Source organism: Rousettus aegyptiacus, unplaced genomic scaffold (genome assembly GCF_014176215.1).
Source record: "Rousettus aegyptiacus isolate mRouAeg1 unplaced genomic scaffold, mRouAeg1.p scaffold_m13_p_4, whole genome shotgun sequence".
NCBI classification, from domain to species: domain Eukaryota; kingdom Metazoa; phylum Chordata; class Mammalia; order Chiroptera; family Pteropodidae; genus Rousettus; species Rousettus aegyptiacus.
In genome coordinates this window covers 58,670,767-58,692,532 of record NW_023416307.1, presented here as the reverse complement: position 1 = coordinate 58,692,532, position 21,766 = coordinate 58,670,767, and the positions used below count along the sequence as shown (strand labels likewise).

The 21,766-nt window shown below is 37.5% G+C and overlaps 1 protein-coding gene across 4 annotated transcripts in view; it reads right to left on the bottom strand.

Moving 5' to 3' along the window:
- LOC107506882 (limbic system associated membrane protein) overlaps positions 1 to 21,766 on the bottom strand; it is a 562,505-nt gene that overhangs the window by 21,537 nt on the left and 519,202 nt on the right. For 3 of the 4 annotated variants that reach the window (XM_016137797.2, XM_016137801.2, XM_016137800.2), the window contains exons 4-7: positions 18,588 to 18,722; positions 9,391 to 9,511; positions 8,755 to 8,903; positions 2,503 to 2,538 (exon numbers count right to left, since the gene is read on the bottom strand). In XM_016137797.2, coding sequence (XP_015993283.1) covers positions 2,503 to 2,538; positions 8,755 to 8,903; positions 9,391 to 9,511; positions 18,588 to 18,722 — 441 coding nt within the window. The remainder of the gene's footprint in view (positions 1 to 2,502; positions 2,539 to 8,754; positions 8,904 to 9,390; positions 9,512 to 18,587; positions 18,723 to 21,766) is intronic. The other variant, XM_016137798.2, reaches the window with a different exon arrangement.

Here is a 21,766-nt window from a genome sequence, read left to right as displayed (position 1 = left end):
ATATGATGAAGGAAACCCAGGGGAAATACATTTGATTTATTGAGCCTTGTTTTTGTTTAATCACAGCTTGAAGGGGTTTAGGACTGCATTCCTGCTGTGACTCTGCTGTTTATCCCCAGTCAGCCTGATGAGCCATGTGGAGTGGGGGTAGGAGAGGAGACTCTCCAATGAGAGAGATTAACAATGAAGCAGCTGAAAATATGCATGTATTTCTGTTATTAAAAGTAGGGGAAAAGTTACCTTTTTTACAGTCAGCGGACAGAAAAGAACCTTTGGGACTTTCTCCTACTTTCAAAACACCTTAAAGAATTTAATTGGTTCAAAACCCTTCGGGCTTTTATGCATCAGCCCACTGCTTACAGACATCTTAAAGCTCAGGGCTGAGATATAGGCTTCCAAGTAGATGACAATATATAATATTTAATTAATTAAAAGTGTCTTGTGCTGTAGTGACGATCACAGTGAGGCAGGCATACTTTTCATAGATATTTCAGTAATTAAGTTGCACTATAAAAATGTTAGGGATCCAAAATGTTAGTATTTTCTTTCTATGGGAAACTGCATTTCACATGGGTTGCCATCTTGATTGGAAAGAAGAAAAGGGATTTGATCCTTATAAAAATAAAGTCTTTGTAAGGACCAGGGAACTTAAGATGGCACTATCTTTCCATACCAACTCTCACACCAGCTATCCCAAGTCACCATGAACAGCTTTTCAATTGCTACCAGCACAAGCCCAAAGTATTAGTAGTAAGATAAACTATATTCTCTAAAACTATTGGATCTATGAAAGGCATCTATAGTCTATCTACAACGTAAAATCAAACTAGGGTCATTCTCCAATCAACAATTCGGTTTGTGAGAAAATATCAAGTTCAAAAAATCCCACATGTTCTATCCTTGGTCCAAACGTTTTTCGATATCTAACAGCTGTGCTTTGTGAACAGTGTCTGGCTTCATTTTGTTCAATGTTACATTTATCATAAAGCACGATCAGATAAAATATGAGTTTGTGGAAGCAGAACTGCTCTCACAAAGGACACCTAGAGTCATAGTGACACTGTGCAAAGTTCATCTTCAATGGAGCAAGACCTCTTTGAAACATTATCCATTGGGACAAATATGTATGTGTATGTTTGTCACATCAAGATACTTGCAAGATGGCAACATGATAAAATGGTGTCAATCTTGGCAGTAACACTAGAAGATAAATGTCTTAAAATAATTGCAGCATGTCAAGAATTCAAAATGGAATATTTTCCATGAACACTGTTTCATGTCAAATCTAAGAAACAGGAACATTTTAACAGTCTTATTTTTAGTGGCTGGCATAGAAACAGATTTCATTAATGTTTTAAGGAAGAGTTCTTCTAAAAATAGTTTGGACCCTTCTTAAAATTTAGGAGTAACTCTTTTATTAAGCTAATTGATCCTTAAAACTTTGCAATCCTCATTTCAAATATAATTAAAATAAGTTTGCATTATCTATGAATACATATGCAAAACATTGCATTATTGACACGCTGAATATCTACACTCAATTCTGCCCTAATTTTTAGTTTGGACAAGTGTTAATGAAACATGATCCATCTTCAAACTAATGAAATAGCAGCTTTCTACCTTTAATTCTGAGCACATTTCCTTTATAGTGTATACGATAATCTTGTTTAATTGGATTTATTTTTTTCCACATTAGCCCCCGCATGGCCTACTTTCCATTTTTTTCTCAGGTCTTTGAGTGTTATTTGCAAATCACTTTTCTGGAATTTAATTTCAATGGTAGGTTGGTTTCATTTCAGATTTTTTTGTATTGTTTTAATTTTATTTGCCAATTTGCCTTTAAACAGCCTCAAGCTAGAAGGTTGGGGCTGCAGCTTGCATCTAAATGTGATGTAGGAGGAAAAATTTAATTTGAGTGTGTAGAAAGTTTTATAAAAAGGAATATATAATGACTAGCTTGTTTTTTTCGTTTTTTGTTTTCTAAAATAGTTATGTTTAAAAGAAAATGTCCCTGAACTGGCCAAGATTTTAAGATAAAGTAATGTCCTTGTACTATGGTTGAGTTCAACCTTAGGTGGTAGATAAACTTATTTTTACAAATAATACAAATGAATTCACATTCGGATTGTAAAAACCTCCAAATGTGAAGATATAAGTTATATAGCTTATATTATTTATAAGCTATATAACTTAACTGGCAGTGTTCCAAATATGTGAGTTCATAGTTATCTGTAACATATACTAATTGAAGAAAAAAAATGCTTTCTAAATTTAGCATCATCTTCCCAACTACTGACCAAGTTGAAGTTAGGTCGAGTGACAGATCTACCTGCCTATCACCTGGTATGGGGGCAACCAATTGACTTTCTCTTGAAGGTTATAAAAATAATGTCTCTTGTATGTTAATTTCATGAATGTATTTCCCCCTTTGTGTCTTTTGCACATTATAGATGATGGAGAATGACCCAGCAAAACAGCTACATTGATAAAAATCATACTGACCTTGAATGGGGTGGGGGGTTGTGGGTAAAACACGCTCTGAAGGGGGAAAAAGAGTAAGCATCATGGAGAGTTTATAGATATATAGACATGTATCTATATACCTATATATATCTTATTTATGTTTAGCTATTCAGACAATTATAAAACCGATAAATTTCCATGCCTATTGGAATATATCTCCCATAAAGTGTTTGTTCTTTCTGCCAGCACTAGAGCTATTAGTAATACTTAAAATCTAAAGGCTTTTAAACAATTTTAGCTAGAGTAGGGGCAACATCCTATTGTAGTAACCTTACAAACAGGATCCTACCCTTCAGTGGAAAAACCGACTACCAAAATAACAGATAATTTTGAGGACTGGAGTTAAGGGTTGTTTAAATTAGTAGAGATCAAATTCAGGTTATGAATTTTGGTCCTGGTTCTGGTCTCTTTAACTCATGACAGATGGAACTATGGTAGCTAAGAATTCCTTTCCTCTCCCTAAGCGCTATAGCTCATATCAGCTTTAGCCAAGCATCTGGAAAATTTATTTTGGGAAATACTAATTCAGCTTCTCCCTCAGGTTTTTACTTCCATGTTACTGATATCAGTGCAAGAGTATTGCCAAGGTAATAAGTTTCTGAGCATGATATAAGTTTATTTTTAGCCTTTTCTCTAACCCTACCCTCTTGGGGTAATACAACCTCACCTGAAATTTGATCAACCAATCAAATTTGCTTAATGATAGATCCTGTTGAACAATAAGAAGTGCTTTTCTTTTGAATGCCTGGGTCTTAGCTTATACATTTCTCACAGTCCCATCCCCAACCTAGTGACTATCAAGTGTACATGCTGACAGAGTTCAGACTTTAAGGTATCCTCTACTTATCTCATTGAAACTCTAAATCCTCCTCTGAGACTCTTTCAGAAAAGCAGAATGGTGCATTAGGGATAGGATGAATTACTTGTTGCCCCCAAGCCCTACAGAGTAGTATAATTAGCACATACTATTCTACATTTCTCCTAACAGCTTGTTTAAATAAAGACCGATGATAAATAAAAATCAACAAGAGAAAAGCATATCTGCATGTTCAAATTTGATCTGCTTGCCATTTTGTACCATAAGCTTAGGAAGAGTAGATTTTGCCTGGAATTTGGGCACTTAATACATCTGGATGCAGAAAACCTAGTCTCCTTGCAGAGTGGGCTTTTTCTCTAACTTGGCTGAAAGTTGTAGCTTAAATGCCAAGGTTTCCTAAGTGCATTAAGATGGAACAGGTCAATAATAGTGCAGTGAACACTTGTGTCTTACTTACACAAGTGTCAAGTAGAAAAATGGTTTAAACTTCCACTGGTTATTTGGTGTTAAGTTTCCAGCTTCAAAAATAAATAGCTAAACTGTTTTCTGCATTTATGCAGCAGTTGGAAACCACCTTCCCATATTATATTCTATCTACTGTATTTTATTTTTATTATTACTATTATTATTCAGACGATTTAAATAACTCAGCTTAATATCTTCTCATCACACTGTTCACAGCTGGGTAAATGCGCTTTGCCCTAATTTTCACAAGGCCGTTTATATCGCTAAACCATCTCCCCCACCCTCCTTTCATCACCTATTCAGCTGTTTCCCAGCTTGTTATTATCATCCTGGCTCCACCCTGTTATCATCATTTTAGCTCTATCGCACCCCATTAGTTATTCTCATTCTCTTAATTCCATCCCCCTGAGTTATTCCTCAGACGCATCCCATCCCAGCTTTTTATCCTTATTCTTCCACCATCATTCTGCTGTATTTTATAGTTTATGCCAGGGTTTGTGGGCTTCTGCGTGAGTGTAAAATGAAGTAAATCCCAGTTAAAATGAAAAAGAAATTCTCCAACTTTTGATTTTCAAAAGTAAGGGAGGGCAGGAACTTTGGCACTGTGTGTTTTTTTGTGCTTTGTCTTTTGGCTGCCAATACAGGAATACCTCACTTTATTGTTCTTCATAGATGTTGTATTTTTTATAATGGAAGACGAGACCCTCCAGCAGCCAAAAAGATTAAAATGTGCTTTATTGTGATATATGCTTTATTGTAGTGGTCTGGAACTGAACTTCAGTGTGTCCTAGGTATGCCTGTACTTGAGGAGGTCAATCTAACTCAAGCAACTGATTGGGAGGTTTTAGGAACAGAACTCTAAGGTCGACCCCAGTACTGTATTCTGTGGCTCTTAGTAAATCACTTAACTCTGAGCTTCAGTTTCTTATCAGCTAAATGAGGAGGTGGGGTATTATGGGTGATTCTGCTGGGACACCATGAGAAACAGTTAAATGGTCATTAACATGTCACAAGAAAGTCCTTCGAATTAAAGGCACCAAAATGAATAAAGCTGGAGTTGAGGTTTGGAGTTGAGAGAGAGAGAGAGAGAGAGAGAGAGAGAGAGAGAGAGAGAGAGAAGTAATTTATTAACTCTGATATGATTTTCTTTTCTTTCCAGTGGATATTGCAGACATTCAATGTCTTTCTCGAAGTCAGCATATTCAATGCCTATTCTTGAAACTAAAACTAGTTTCCCATCTATTTTCTGTTGTATCACAGAGAGCCCTTATAAGTAGTTTACAGTTAGTCTTTCAAAGTACATGTGGGTAATGTTCAAATAGCTGCTCACGCTGTTTTATTATGTGGCATCCAGAAGTAGTTAGTTAAGAGGCTTTGCCAAGTCTTAACTAGCATCATCGAGTGGTGTATATTTAAACAGTGGGCCCCTAGGATAATAACCTAAAATGGTTTCTAAAAAAGTTAGGGAGGCCCTCATTTTAAGGGCTCTCTCTAGGGTTCGGTGGCTTAGGTAGTACTTGAAATTTAATTGAGTATAGGTTTACAAGTTAATAATATTTTAAAATTAAAAAAAATTTATAAACCTCTGACACATTGAAATGGTATGGTCCAGTGTAGATTTCTTTGTATTTTCATTCTTTTGTACTCAATAGCCTCAAACACTACAGTAAAAGTACCTTACCAATCTACACATTTATCAGGAGGGCTGTCCTTCCTTAACATATGCGACTACTCCCTTCAAGGGTCAAATGCTGACCACTAGGCTGAAATATTAGTTCAGAATCTCAATGTGACAAAGAAAAGGCAGTGGTCTAACTACTGTTGATTCAGGCTTGTGCAGGTTAATAGAAAAGGAAGTGGGAGGTGGAAGAAGTGGGTGGGAAGGAATATAATAGTCAGTGAAAAGACCTCATTAACTGAAAAAGGAAAAAGAAATTAGATGTCCCCTCACCTCCAAACAACAAAACATACATCTCCTAACATTTCCCTACATAAACAAATCTAGATGATGTGTTGGTTTAGAGTCTGGACTCAGAAAACAGATTACCTGCATTTAATCCTAGCAACTTAACTTAGTTGAATTTTGTTACTTAACCTCTTCATATAAGTATGAGTACCTAATAGAGTTGTCCTGATGATTAAATGAGATCACGTACGTTAAGTGTTTATTAACGCATGCGCAGGGTACCTTGTAAGCACTCACTTGATAAGAAGTGATGGCATGAAAGTCATCACCTCTACTTCCTCCCTATTTGTTGCTTTAAAGGTAACTCAACATAAGCACTAAAATAAGACAGATTTCTTTTGTGGGTGCATCACAGTCATCAGTGTAGAAATGCGGGATCTATTACATTTCATATGCTGACAATGGAACTTCTCTTGGCATCATCAGAAGCCCAAGTCTTCACCCATGTGATGCATATTCCCCCACCTGACAAAGACTGAGGAGCTGAATCCTTGCCCACACACATTGTATCATTGGATAAATGTGTTCAGAAAAATTATATAATGGAAAACTTTGCCCAGGATGAAGAAAAAGCTATAAAAAGTATTACTTGAATCTACAGACTGAGCTAGTATGGAGCCTTGACAAACAGAATGCTAAAATGTCTGAAGAATAAGACAAATGAGAAAGGAATGTTTCCACTGGCAAAAAAAAAAAAAAAATTACTATAAATACAATGCATTCTTGCACTCTTATTCCATTATTTTTGACCCTTTTGGAGATCAATATTTGAAGAGAGAGAGAGAGTACAAAGTATATTGTATGTATATGGTAGAGGACAATGTGCATCAATGACCGCAAATCGACACTGTAAAAAGTCAGCACATGTCGCTGCAGTGGACACTGAAAATGTGCTGATGCACCGATGAAGATGGATAATCATGAATTCTTCAGGGCTCTGGCTCCTATTTCCACCTGCTGCTGCCTCTGGCTAACAGCAGCTCGCCAGCTGCCTCATCTGCTCTGGACTGGCTGGGTCAGCAGAGCACCCCGCTGCCCACACAGTGCTCTCTGTCAGGGTGGCCAGCCACAGCAGACTCTCCCAAGCATCTCTCCCCTCCTGACTCTCTTCTATGGAAAGGTACCACCACCAACAGTGTTTCTTTCTTCCCATTAAATCTCTCTACTTTGAATCTAAGTGAAGGGCAATCTGTTTACACATGTACTTTTTCCTTTTTTCATTTTCTTCTCTTTTTCTTCCTCTCCCTTCTACCCTTTCTCCTTCCTTCCTTCCTTCCTTCCTTCCTTCCTTCCTTCCTTCCTTCCTTCCTTCCTTCCTTCCTTCTTTCCTTCCTCCCCTCCCTCCATCCCTCCTTTTCTCTAACTAATCCAGTTGTCCCATTTTATCTTTTCCAATCCCTATAAAAACTCTTGTTAAGCATATGTTGTTCTACTTAACCAGGACAACCTTAGACTTGTCAGAATCTCAAATTCATAGTTGAGACTGTATCCCCCACCCACCCCTTATGAAATTCCTAATGTTAGGATGAGACGGGTAACTACATTTCTCAACAAATATCTTCTCAAATGTTCTGAGATACTGATGTCTTTATCTGAAGCAAAAAACACTGCTGTTTGGTCTTTGGAGATAAGAAAATGGATGAAAATTTTAAACTTTATATTGACGCAGCATTTGTATAGGTGTAGCCCATCAAACTTTTAGAGACTGAAGTCAATGGGAGAATGAGAAACTGAAGGCCAAATTTAGAATAGTTTGTGGCTGTTGTTTCTTACAAGTAGAATTGGATCTTGAGCAGTTTTAAAATGACTTTAATATTACATATCAAGAGAACTCTCAATTTTTTTCCTAGAAATCTTTTTTTTTTTTTCTTGAAGTCTCCTCTAAACTGAATAAAGCAAGATGGAGACATCTCTCCTAGCCATAGAATTTCTAGATTTTCCAATTGAATCTATGCAGAAAACAACCTCCTCCTTGCTTGTTATTACAAAGTAATAATAGTAAATCCTTTGGACTTTCTCTTTTAGTCCAAATGAAATTTATGGCCAGCATGTCCTAACTTTTTTGTTTATTTTACTTATTCTGATAAACATTTCATTATTCCAAATGTTATCACTTTCCCTGATCTCATTATACTTCTGTCTCTCGGGGAGCATTTGCTTCTACGCTCACAGCCACCAGGCTGACCAGGCAGTGGGTAGAAACTTATTTGACTATAACATGCTACTAAAGAGCAAGGCTCCATGAAGTGTTCTCCTACTAAAAATCATTAACTTAACACAACTGGCCCTCTTTAGTCTGCCTTTAGGATCTTCTTTAGTCATAAGAAATGCTCCCCTCTCATCATTCCACCTCTCTTCCAAAACTATATCAGGTAAGCAATATTTCCTGCTGTCATATGAGAACCTTTCTACAACCATTTTTCCTCCTTTAGATTTTATATTATGTTTTAATCATTCATTCCACCCTTTCTCCTGTGTTGTTAATTATACACTTTCTTTTTCCAGCCTCTTCCTTCTCCAAGCACCTAATCCATCCTCACTGAATATTTCTTCCTTAATCACTCTCATCATTGCCATTTTTTTAACTGTCATCCATTTTCCAGGATCTTACATCACCTATGCTCCTTAAAGAGACCATCACCAAAGAGATATTTGTCCTCAGAATATTCTTACATTTTAATCAACCAGAAAAAAAAAATTAAACAGGCAAGCAAGCAAACAGCAACAACAACAATGACAACAACAACAACAAAACCCACAAGGCAGCCATCAAAAGTAAGCAAGGGAATAGAGAGAGGTTATTCCATTTGTAAATCATTCTTTATGCAGAGGGATTGAGAACCTGTATTTTTGTTTCAGTGATTATATTCTGATTTTTGTATAAATTTACCTTTAATAAATAAGGAAACGATTTTGTAGTTCTCCCATGGGAGAATTCAATCAACTTAATTCTCCCGAGTTAAGCCTCCTTTGGCATACTTACTGAAAAGGACTAGGCTGGCATTGGTGACCCCCAGCTTGTTGGCAGCCACGCAGGTATAGTTGCCATAGTGCTCCTCAGTGACGTTGGTCACTGTCAGGGAGGACTGTCCCTCCGTACTCTTAATCTCAAGGCCATTGGCACTGTTTATCCTAAGAGTTCAAAAACAGAAGAGTAAAAAGAAACACTGATGAAGATTTGGCATAGTAATTTGTTTTTCATTGCTATATTGGAGAAAAAGGAGAGAAAGGACATTTAGAGTTTGCTGTTCCCTACTCAATTCCTCATTTTGATTATGCAATTCCATTTTATCTGAATCAATGTCCATCCACAGAAAAGACTCAGGAATGGACGCATTTCACTGGGCTTTGGTTCCTGCTATAGGCAAAAAAGACATGCAGGTGGAAACTACCCACCGAAAAACCTATCTCACTCTTTGCATGTAACCTGAGCACTTACGAACTTCAGCTTAAGAGCTACAGGCCTCAGTGCATTTGACAAAGAGATTTGGAAAAGAAAGAGTCTAATAGCATAGGACTACATAATTACGGTTGGGCTTGTTTTTGCTATTAGGGCTCATGGTGCGCCTAGGACCACCTAGCAGAGCAGTGGGGTGCAGCAGTTTGGGGACATACATACCTGGTGTCATCCCGGTACCACTCAAAGTCAGGCGCAGGCACTGCCGAGGCCTCACATTTGAGTGAAGCTTGTCGCCCTGTGGTGGCTTCATTGCTCTTGGATTCTGTGATAGTGGGAGGATCTGTGGGAAGGACAGGAACGCAGTTTATGTGACAGTCAGACGACACTCCAGAATTTTCACCCAAGAAAGAATTAGAAAGGAGAATCTGGTTAGAGCGGGCAGGAAAGAAATATTCTTAAAGCTCCATTTACTTGAATTATGTGACCAGTCAAAAGGGTCTGATCACTAAAAAAACTAAATGAAAATAAGAGATAATTAATGAAACTGAAGACTTGGTTTAATTAATGGGATACTTAACAGGGTTTTACAGAAATAGAATCCAAGATGCTTTTTTCCCTCCTCCAATAGACCATCAATTATTTCAGCCATAGATTATAATATTTGCATACTTTTTCCTTTTCATAAATTAAGTGGTGATACTAAAGGACTTGAGATTTTAATGTATAATCTGAGCATTTTTGTTTTGTTTTGATCATCATTATCATCTTTATGGTTACATTTTGAGATGAGAGTAAGAAGTCTGATGAAAATCACACAGGGCTAAAGTGCTCCGAACCCAAGGTAAGCCTGATATTGTTTCAGGAATTCAGAAAGAAAAACAAACAAAAAAACTAGTGTTAGATGATTACTTTACCCTTTTTTCTCCAATGTGTTCCCTTATTGCTGTGACACAGGTAAATTGTGCTTTTATGTGTGAAGGTACAGTTTGAAGTCTATCCTGGTACACAGAAGGCTTCCTGGTGTATCAGTCTTCTACCCTCTCTGGCAGTTGTGCACTTGACTCTTTCTGCCTAGGAATGGGTTATAAAACTGTAACAAAACACAGCTGACATTCTAATTTACCAGGATTCTTTCAAACAATATTAGGAGGGTGGAACAATTCTTTGTGGGTCCACGGGACTGAGCTGGGGTGGTAGACATGAGCTCCTGGCTTGATGATGCTGTGTTTGTGCAGGTTACGGACCTTCGAAGAGAAGAAGAATTTTCTGTCTAAAGGCTATTTGCTAGAAAATGGCAACTTGACTGCATGTACATGGAACAAATAGATCCAAACAATCTATTTAGACTTTGTAGAGAAAAAAGGGAAAAGAATAAAGTGATCTCTAGTATATAAAATTCATTTAAATCCCTTCAGTGCCTTGTTCAGCTGACTTACTTCTGAGTATTTTATATATATATATATATATATATATATATATATATATATATATATATATATATTCAACAACTATTTTCCAAGTTTTCTGCCTATAGAGGACTCTTATCCTAGGGGAAATGTACAAAGGCATCCTGTTAGTCTGCAATTTTCTCCCTCATTTCATTTTCAAATCAGCTTGGATATCTTTAAATCATGTCAGAGAAGGGGAGTCGGAGCACACTTGGAAAAGCACTGTCAGCCTGCGTGTAAACAGGTGTGTCAGAGTGGGTGGTGGTTGTTGCTGTTGCTTTAAGACTTATCTGCTCATTTTTGTATAGGCACAAAAAGGCAACATGATAAGTGGAAAGAACCCTGGGTTGGAAACTAGGAGTCCTGGAATTTAATTCGATTTGCTAGTGTGGACCTTCCATCACACACTTTGTCTTTCTGAGCCTTGCTTAATTACCTATGGAATGAGGGAACCACACTTTATTGATCTATAGCACCTCTTCCAGTTATTAAAAAATCCCAATTCCGGTGAAATATGCCCATTCTTTACAAATGGGCAGTTTGTATCATTATGATCCAAATATATTTTCAAACCCATAACTCATTTAACCCTTAAATTGCTAACTTCCAAAATTATAACTCATTTATGTATTTCCATGTGTTAGGAGTTAGGATTAGTAGTCAGAAAAAGAAAACTTGAGGTCTAGTTTTGACTCTTCTCTTAACCAGAACTGTGGCCGAGGGAAGCATTTGCACCAGTTTGAGCCTTTTCTTTCTCATCTTTTAAAACAAAAATTAGCTTAAAATGATCACCAAGGGGTTCCATTTAAAGTCTTTCATTCTATGATTAATTATGTAGATTATTAGAGCACATTAGTTCAAAGAATAATGCAACAACTGGGGGCAGTGGTGTTGGGGGAAGTATTTGTATAGGGGTGGAACGTCCAATAGAGGTTAAAAACTTGGATTCAAGTTTCATAGACCTGAGCTCAAATCTAGGCTCTGTCCCTCATTTGTCATTCCTCATTAGAAAGTTTAGAACTTGTTTAGAATCACGTTGCTTCAATTTCCTCATCTATAAAATGTTGGAACCAGAGGCAAGGAAGTCCATTTGGAGATTGCTGGAGGATTCCAGGGAGAGCATGCATTTGGTTCGTGATAAAATGGCTGGAAGGCAATGGATAGATTTCAGATTGAGTATAGGAAGCTTCGGAATTGACAAGATTAGATGTGAAGTGTTCAGGAAAGAAAGAGGGGTGTCAAAGATAACACCTAAGCTTCTGGTTTGAACATCTAGGTGATGCCATCCACTGAGATAAGATACATCAGAAGAGAAGCAGATGATTAGCAGTAAAACACTGAATGAATATTAGTTTCTAGTCCTTACTTCTGCACTATACAGTGGACCCTAGAACAGAATAGGTTTGAACCGTGTGGTTCCACTTATATGGGGAGTTTTTTTTCTTTTCAATAAATACTGTAAAAGTTTTAACATTTTCTTTCCTCTAGCTTACCTTATTGTAAGAATACATTATATAAAACAAGCAACATACCAAATATGTGTTAATTGACTATGTTATTGGTAAAACTTCTGGTCAATTTAATCCTTAAATTGCTAATTTCCAAAATAATTAAATTGCTAACTTCCAAGACTATTAGAAGTTAAATTTGTGGGGAGTCAAAAGTTATGTGCAGATTTTTTTGACTTTACAGGGGTCAGTACCCCTAAACCCTGTGTTGTTCAAGGGTCAACTGAATTAGGTTTGTAAGCTGCCAATGACTCCACAATCTGTAGCATATGGCTGGAGAGATAATCTTGCTTGTGATCCTATCATTTTGTTCAATTTCTCAATTTTAAAAATAAGTTTTAACGAGTTTTCGAGTTTCTGGAACCACATGATTATAACTGACAAATCCTTAATGATGACTAACGCTTCGCTCAAACAGCTGTAAGCCTGGGCCAGACTCTATACCTTTCAGCACCTCCACCTCTGGTGCTCATAGCTGTGGCATCTCAACATAATAATGCCATGGTGGATGCCGTCCAGTCCCTCCACTAGGAGACCAGGAATACAAGTCCTAGCCCTACTGTTTCACGAAAGAATTCTTTCTCACTTTAGAAGCTTCTTTCCATGTTGCAGGAGCATATGTACTGTACCTCCTTGCTCTGAGACCTAAGGGGAAAAATGTTTTTTTTCTGACTGAAAATTTTGGGAAGAACAAACTAGGATTGTTTGATTTATCTCTCCTCCTTCTTCTTTTCAGAAACAAGCTTCTGGTGGGGAGCAGAGAAGAACTTCTGTTTTTCCACACCGAAGTCTTGCTCAGGGCTCTCTCTTTCCCAGGCTCATGTGGGCAGGGCTGCCATGATGGGGAGGGTAAGTTGCCACAAAAGCTACTTACTACCTCTAACCACTTCGATTACTAGCAATGGGGGCAAGTAGGCCTTCCACATTCCTTCTTTATTTATTTCTCAATGTGTTCAGAACCAGGATAGTGAAGTAGTAAGCTATTTATTAACTCCACAGAGACACCAGTATGGGAGAGGTGGCAGTGAACTAGGGTTGAACACTGTTGAGTGCACTAATCTTGGGACAGGATGACACCAGTCAGTTGCAAAAGCCAAACACTTCCTTCTCTCCTTGAAAATCTAGGAAGTTTTTTGTACTAGGGTGAATTCACAGATAATGATACATATATGAAGAGCTCATTTCTTCCAATATTTCCCAAGTGACACAGTGGTGTAGGTCTATTTGTTCATGGCTTATTGGAATGAACATTTCAAAATTCATTTGTAATGAATTCTGTATAGGTGAGGCTTAGAAAAATTATTATAAATCATATTGCGGCATGCCTATTGTAGTTAAAATAATAGATGTCCTTGCTCAAAATGTGGTTATAATAAAAATGTGACAATAAAAATGCTGCATGGAAGTCCATTGTTATTCTTTACGTGACTTTGGAATAGCTTACAATTGTCAAAGGACTCTTCCGGCTTTTATTACTTCAAAATTTTGAAAATATTAATAAGGGCTTTCTTCTTATATCACCCAAAATAAGACTCTTTCAATTAGAATGAATAGGATAAAAATGACTGTGACCTAGCAAACAGAATATTATTCATTTACTCTTCCTAATATTTGGAGTAATAATACAGAATAACAAAATTAGTAATAAAGAATTCATTACCATGTGTCAGCATTCTACTTGGCTTTAGATATTCTTTTCATCCAAATAATAGCCCTTGGAGGTAAGGATTATTAACCCATTTTATGAATGAGAAGTCAGATGTACAGAGGATTAGTAACTTGTCCAAATAAATTCACAAAGCCAGCATTTGTTGGAATTTAGAGTTTAACCATCTTTCTGAAGCCCATGTTCTGAACCTTTCTGTGCTTCCATTGGATTGAATTCCTTTAGGGAAAAATAAACCTCTGATAAAGAAAAATACCATTTAAAGGAGTATGCTGGTAGTTTAACAGGTAAATGTTACATATTTCTGCTATTACGGGGTACCAAAAATGGCACAACATGCTGCGACATAGTGGATATAAACCTACATTAGGAATCAGGAGATGTGGGCTCAGTTTTTGCCTACGCCACTTACAGATAGATTGTCATTTCTGGAGCTGACATGCTGACTTCCTGGATCCGTTGACCTATGAATGTAGATAATGATACCTGCCTACTTATCTTTCGGATTTGATGTAAAGATAAAATGAAGTCATGTATATGAGAGCATGTTTAATACCTAAAGTGATTACATTTATTATTTTTATTACTATTATCACATTGTGTTATGGAAAGAAAGATGACTTTAGAGTTAGACTTGGGTTGGAGTCCCAACTCTACCACTCACAAGTTCTTTGATTTTGTGGCAGAAAATGCTTACATATTCTGAGCTTCGTTTTTGGTCCTTTCTGCATGGGAATGATTCAATTTTCTCTCAGGGTTAGCATGCAGTGCTGGACCAATGCGGGTGGGAGCAAAGAATGCAGGCAATAAAAAAAGGCATTGTCTATAGAGAATTAAGAAACAATCATGAAAGTGACTAAAAGTTTTTGTTTTTTTTTTTTTTTTAATTATCATCTACCGGCAATACTGGAAGTACTAAACAACACTCCTTTTTGTTGGGGCAGGCCAGGCCCAATATGCCTCTCCTTTAGATGGCCACTGTCAGTGTGATGATTACATTGAATTATACAAAATCTTTAGCTGACTCTTTGTTCTCTGCAGGTTATGGTTCTTGTTCATATTGCAAAGTTATAGTAGAAAATTACAGTAACTGGATTCTTAGTATTTCCTCTGAAGAGCCCATAAAAGATCATAAACATTAGGATGCTGTCACAAATACAAGAATAAACTAAAAGCTAGCATGGCTAATAGAAAGGTGAAACTATGAAAAGCTAGTGAAGGTAGCCAGTTGGTTCCATATTGAGCAGTTATTTTTCTAAAATTTCCTCATCAGATGAGTTTTGAATCAAAGCACTAAAGAGTATAGTTAAAATACATACATATTATCTGGGGATAAGAGATGTCTCCAGTCCTAACTGCATTCTATGGTAGTGACCTCTACTTCCTCTAAATAAATGGCTATCAAATATAAGGGCGAGCTTTGGAAATGCCAGTGTCTCATGCCTCCCAGCAACTACATTGGCTTGATTAGCTCTGGATACCAGGATTGGGGCAGAATTGAGTTAAAAGGGAGACAGGGGAAAAAAGGTTATAAAGAGTGACAATGTGTACCTAATTGGAGGGATAGTTGTGGGAAGGCAGAAGATGAGAGTATTATCTGGTCACTGGGGCAAGGGGCAGGTTTGAGAGCTGGAGCAGCTTTTCAGAAGAATTTCTCCAGAAATAAGAAAAGAGTCCAGTGTAAGAAGAGTAAAAATAAAATGAATAGGCTGTATTTATTAGACATTTACTACGTACTAGATAGTATCTTCAATATACTGGGCACTAGGGTGAGACAAACCTATAAGTAGACCTTTTAATGCATTCTGAGAACTGAAATTGAGGGGTAACTCATAGAACCTGTAACAAAAGGACAGCTGTCCCTGTGGTTGGTATCTATCTGGAAGAAATTAGTAGCTGTATTATAAGTAAGATACAAGAAACCATAAGTCCTGCCTGTTGTCCAAAATTTTACTAAGCTTATTTATCTGAAGAGATTTCAGGTCAATAATTTAGCTTTTGTAAACTCCAGGACCTCCTACCATTTAGAAAATAGATTTTGCATATCAAATGGCGATGTACAATGCCACTGACCACCTGTGGAGAAGGATTACACAAGAGAAGTTAAAAAAAAAAAAAAATTGAGAGAGATGTAGAATCCAGCTCATGAGCTAACAGGAGAAACTGCTGTCTCCTGTATACAGCCCAAGATCTAGGTACTTGGAAACAACTATCTCTTGGCAATTGAATAAAGGGGTCTTTTCACTTTAATAATCTATTCAGCCATTAATTATTTCAGCCATCCTAATCCTGTAATTCCAAACCTGTGTTTTGAAAAGGAAGAGGACTCAGTTTCAATAATGGGTTTCATAGTAGGCAGCCTTAGATGAAGTGACAAAGGTAATACTAGATATTTCTCAGTATTCGTGAGTTTTGATAGCCAGACCTGGTCCTATAATTTAATCGTGGAGACTTCAGCTATTTAATACAATTACATTTAAGTAGAATGAATTGTTTGAACCTGGCAAGAGGAGCAATGGCTAGTTGTTTTAATATAATATAAACACAGTTAATGAAGTGTTGGTAAGACAGTGATTCCAAATGAAACTGACATTGGACTATACTTCCTGATTTGTGACCAACGTCATTTGCAAAGTTTGGGGTAATGTTAAGAAGACAGAGTTTACATGTGAGTTTTTCATGTACTCATTCAGTAAACATTTACTGAGCAATTTTTATAAAGTCAGGCATGTGCTAGGTGCTGCTGGTTAGAACATACTGGATGTCTGACTAGACTCATTATAGATTTTCATGTAATTTGTTATGAGGTATTTTTTCAGAATCTTGAGATTCTGTCCATATTCTTTTGTGGTTCACTCATCACTAGCAAAAAGAGCTCACATTTTCATAAAAGCCTTTTAAAAAAATTATCAGTATTTTCTTCTGTTCTAAGTTACACTTTGGGGACAATCAAAAAGGAGCAATGCCAGACTAATTGCGCTAATAATAATAGGTCCCAGGCGGCTGGCTTTGATCTTGGGAACCATCTGCAATGCAGACCACTTTGATGTTCCACACAATGGAAGCATAAATATTTTCTATGTACTCCATGATTGGACTTTCAGAAATCTAATTAAGATGAAGGTCAATTAAAAGAAAATAAAATCTTAACTCCAAAAGTCAGAGAAGGGGCGGAAGAGATGGCATGGCTATGTGTACATAAAAGAGTCGACTAACCTAATTATAATTTGTATAAACACCCAGAGAAATTGCCTTTCATGTGAAAAAAAAGGTCCTAAAGCATTTTATAACATTGAGATCATTAATGTGTCTTTGAAACACACCCAGTACTGGAAAATAGTAATACTGGCATTTCAAAACTCTATTACTAAAAAAAATTGCAGACAGCTACGGGATAAAAGCACTTCAGAGCTCATTAAATACAGACCTTTGCTTCTTGGGAACGAGTGCCATAAATGTCTAAGGCAGAGTTGTATCTTTTTGGATTCTCTTAGGAAGGATGTGAAGGAGATTTCACTGTCTGTTTCAGAAGGCTGCAAGGCTAGAGCAAGGCTCTGGGATAGAGTGCAGCCCAGCATAGCTGGGTCACCTTAGTCAAGTTTCCTCAGCAATCTGTGCCTCAGTTTCCAAATTTTAAAAGTTAGATTAATAATGTCTATCTTACGAGTTTACTGTGAGGATTAAATGACAAATATAAGTGCCTTAATGCAGTGCTGCATATAATAGGTACTAACGATTGAAAAGAATCAAATGGGCCTGAGTTTGAATCTCTTTCATGCTTTTGGTGTCACACTGGAAAGGCAATTTTACCTTCTTGGGCTTCAGTGTCTCAAACTCTTAAACAGAGTCAATTATATCTACTTAGCCAGAGAATTTATATAGAATCATTGGCACATAGGTATCTAAAGCATACTTTCAAATAGGTGTTGTTTCTAAATGTGTGTCTGTGTGTATGTTCAATGCATAGGAGAGGAGAACTGGCAGGGCATCCCTTTGTCCCTGTCACTAGCCACATTGTGCAATGTGAAAATTTGAATTTAAATGATGTGGAAAGTCACTCCTAACTGAACAGGGTAAACAAATTCTCTTTATTCCTTTGTTGGGTGACATACTTCATATGGATCCACCCCCGCCCTCTGTCTTTTGAACAACATCTAAGGATCTTTTCATCTGAGAAGTTCAAAATATGCCCACTTACCTATGCATCTTAGATAAATTTTACTTTCTAATGCCCATACTTTGGGACAAATAGATAACCAAAATTAACTTATCAGGTATCCTTATTAGCCCCTAGGGACACTTGGTTTCTGACCACAGTGGCTTGGATTCGTTCCCAAGGCCAATTAGTTAAATAGCAGAGGATAAAATATGATCTTGGGTTATTCTCTCTGACAAACAATGCATTAAGATGAAAATTCCAGTTAAAGCAGATATGAATCGTTGATTTTTCCAAAGTGGTATGACCTTGGTCTCCACAAGGACAAGAACAGTGATTGCCTGAAATGCTAGTGCTGTCTGATCATGTTTTCTTAATTCTACAGTCTGAGTAAAAGACGGAGTGTATTGTTAAATGTATTATGGGTTATATTTAGAGTTGGTAGAGTTGATTTATCAAATTTAAAGGCCAAGTCCTGCCCTTGGATGTGTCGAATGTATAAATGTGCATCCCTGACCAGAGGAACATCTGCTTGAAATGCAATGTTCTTTTGCTAATGGGATCTTTAGAGCTTGCTGGAGGTGGAGGTGGAGGTGGGCCCTGGGCACCTGGAACCCTCTGGCTACTGCCATACTCACAGTTCACAGTGATCTTGACTTGTTTGACATCCGCCGAGGAGACCTCATTGGCAGCTTTGCACTCATATTTGCCTGACTGCTCCCTGGTGATGCCGAGAATCTCCAGATATTCTTCTTCTCCTTCAAATTCTCTTCCTGAAAAATAGAGGTTTGCATGATTGTTTTTTTTAAGTTTAAAATATGCAGCAGATCATCCATTTTTTTCTTTTTTGAGGCAATAAATCTACGAGGTGCTTCAATAATTTTATAATGTGCTTTGTCTAAAGTCAAGTTGCCCAGAAGCAGACCCCAAGACATCAAGACAAAAAAGTCATGTGAAAGTGATTAAAGGGGAAATGTTCTCAGGAAAATTAGTAGGAGTGGGAAAAGGGAACCTAGCAAGAAAGAAGCCAGGCAAGGGGACAATGCTAAGTTCCACAGAAGGCAAATTGGCTCAGTCTCTCAGGGAGCTCTGGGGACAGCGCATGGGAGACCAGAGGACATGCACACAGTTGTAAAGGGCTCAGGGGGGTTATGAGTTGAAGCGCTGACATCATTAATCACACCATGCTGCAAAAGCACTCTTTCAACCAGAGTTGTTATCAGGAGAACTGGCTTCCTTTTGAGAAACTGTTACTCTTCTCCCCCAGTGGAATTCTGTTCATAAGGGTCATGTTTGTTCGAAGTCCCATCTTGCAGTTATGGTTTCTTTGTTCAGTATGAAATTACATCATCACTGAGACTTTCAGGCCATGGGCCAGATCCATGAGAATGTGCTGCTGATGGTGCATTTTATGACATGGAGGTGGCAGTACGGAGTTTAATACCACTGGCTTACACAGCTGGAATTAGGGGTCTGGAGGCCCTTTTTGCAAGGTTCTATAAAGTTGGATGTTTTAATTTTAGTAAAGAAAGCTCAAAACTGGCAGGCTTGTTAAATTCCCCTCATGTGGAGTATAAATGATTAAATGACTTTCTTCATGAAGGGAGGGGGGAGATAGGTAACAAAGAGAAAGTGGAGGAGGAAGAAAAGGAAAAGGAGAAAGAGAAGGTGAAGAGGAAAAGAAGTTGAGCAGGAAGAGCTTGGCCTGAAAGGCCTATAGATTTCAACTGTAGCTAAATTGAACCACCCTCACCTACAAGTTGCAAAACCCTACTGCTACTTGGGTTAAGTTAAAGTAGTTTGGAGTGTGCTAAAGGACGTGGTCCTGCCATCATGAAGAAAACTTGCTCTTGGTCATCCTACACTAAATGGTACCAATTAATAACTCTGCTGGAAGGCCACAAGCTATTTTCCCTTTCTGGGAATTCCCTGATGGCCAAACAGACAGCCAGTATAGAGACAAATTCACTGCCTAAATATATCAACTAAGGTTGTTAAATAGGCTACTAATAGAACATAGAGCCTCTTTGATAACATTTTATAACACAACTGTCAGGAACATTCTAAGCTTCGAGTCTTCTGTTAATGTCTCCATCACTAGTTTTGAGGAAACTTTGCAATCTCAGTCATAAAATGGCAATAGTTCTATAAAATTATTTGGTTCTGAAGTCCTGAACATTACTCAGCTCCTGCTTCTACTGAAAATGTTTTATAATTAGTTAATAAATATATGGCTGCATATTATTTATAAAAGGCTAATTTTTTTTTTCCTTGTCTGTTTTCTTTTTTCTTCTCCACCTTCAAGCAAGAAATTAGACCTGACTTCCTATATTACAGAAGTGGGATGTGGTAGGAAAAAATATAGAAATTTCAGAAAGGGTAATAGTCCACTTTATTAGGTTAACATGGCAAGATTTGGACTTGGAGAAAAAAAGATTGTACATACTTGTATCAATTTCTCCTATTATAACCTGAAGATGAAGGTTGAGTTTTCCCTTAAGTGTCCCACCCATAAGGCACAAAGATTATTTCTGCTTCTCCCGTGATAACTCTTCTCCATTCTTAAGGCTGCCTTCATCCTCAGCAAACAACATATATTGCTGTTTCAGCAGAGTCAGGGAGTCTCAAGGTGCAAACCGAATACAGGTAGATGATCTCCCCTAATACAACTAGCCTGACAGGAAGTAAAAATACTAACGAACGTCTCCGAGTCCTCCTTGTCTTTCTTCCTTTACCCCTTGGATTCTCAAGCTAAAACTCTTGCACTTCCTGGTGCTTCGTGCTAGATTTTTTTTTTTTTTTTTTTACTTGCTCCCACAGGAGACTTTGCCCACATAAATTCTCTTTCCTATTTTGCTGGAGAATTTCTCATTAATCCACAGCTGAGAAGAAGTGAGAGCTTTCTTGTTGCTAGAAAGCCAAAGAACCAGATAATAAATTCCTCAAGGATCATGTCTTACTCGTAATATTCCCCTGAACCAGCACAGGGTTTGGTAACATTAGTTATTCCTTTGGTTTGTTGAGGTAAACAAATTGAATCAAGAAACACAAGCAAAAACTAGAGTCAGATTCAACACATCATATAGCTTAAGAGAAGAGAGCCAAGTATTGAAAGGTGGCTAAGTATTTCTGTAGGAGAAGCTGGCATAAATCCACTCCCTGTTAGTGATTCTAACAAGAGTACCCTTTTCCTGGGGAAGGAAGGATGTGCTTTCTGGCCATGACCTGAGAAGGTGTCTGCTGTGTGGGGTTATTATTTCAGAAAAAGGTGTGGAGACCAAAGAGTCCCCAGTAGAAATAGGAACAATGCCATTTCTTTTATCTGGTCAACTGCGATTTCTTGTTTTAAGGTATAGAATATACTGCATTAGTCTCCAGTCACAAAATTCTAAAATGTACTCAGATTCTTTGGCTTACCCTTTGCCCCAATGTGTCTGTCCCCATCAGGGCATGTTTCTCTCATTCTTTCAGTTCACTCTGACTAGCCGCTCTTAACCCGAGGGTCCTGTCACCATTTTCGTTTACTCTTAACCTTAAGAAAACTCTTAAGTCACAATGCGACACTTAACCTGTTAAGTTCTCTGGTAGAATAAAGCCCTATGGCTACAACTCAGGCCCTTCTCTTGTTCCTATCTATTATTTTCTGCCCTTGTATAAATGTTTACTTGAAATGAAAATTTCAATATTTTGGTATTTTAAACATCTCAACCTATTTCCACAAGTTTGCTCACATGGCTGAGTGTTATATTTATTCTAGGATCTGGTGTTTAGTTTAAATTTCCCTTTGCTTAATGTGCTTTTGTATCTCCTGGCAATA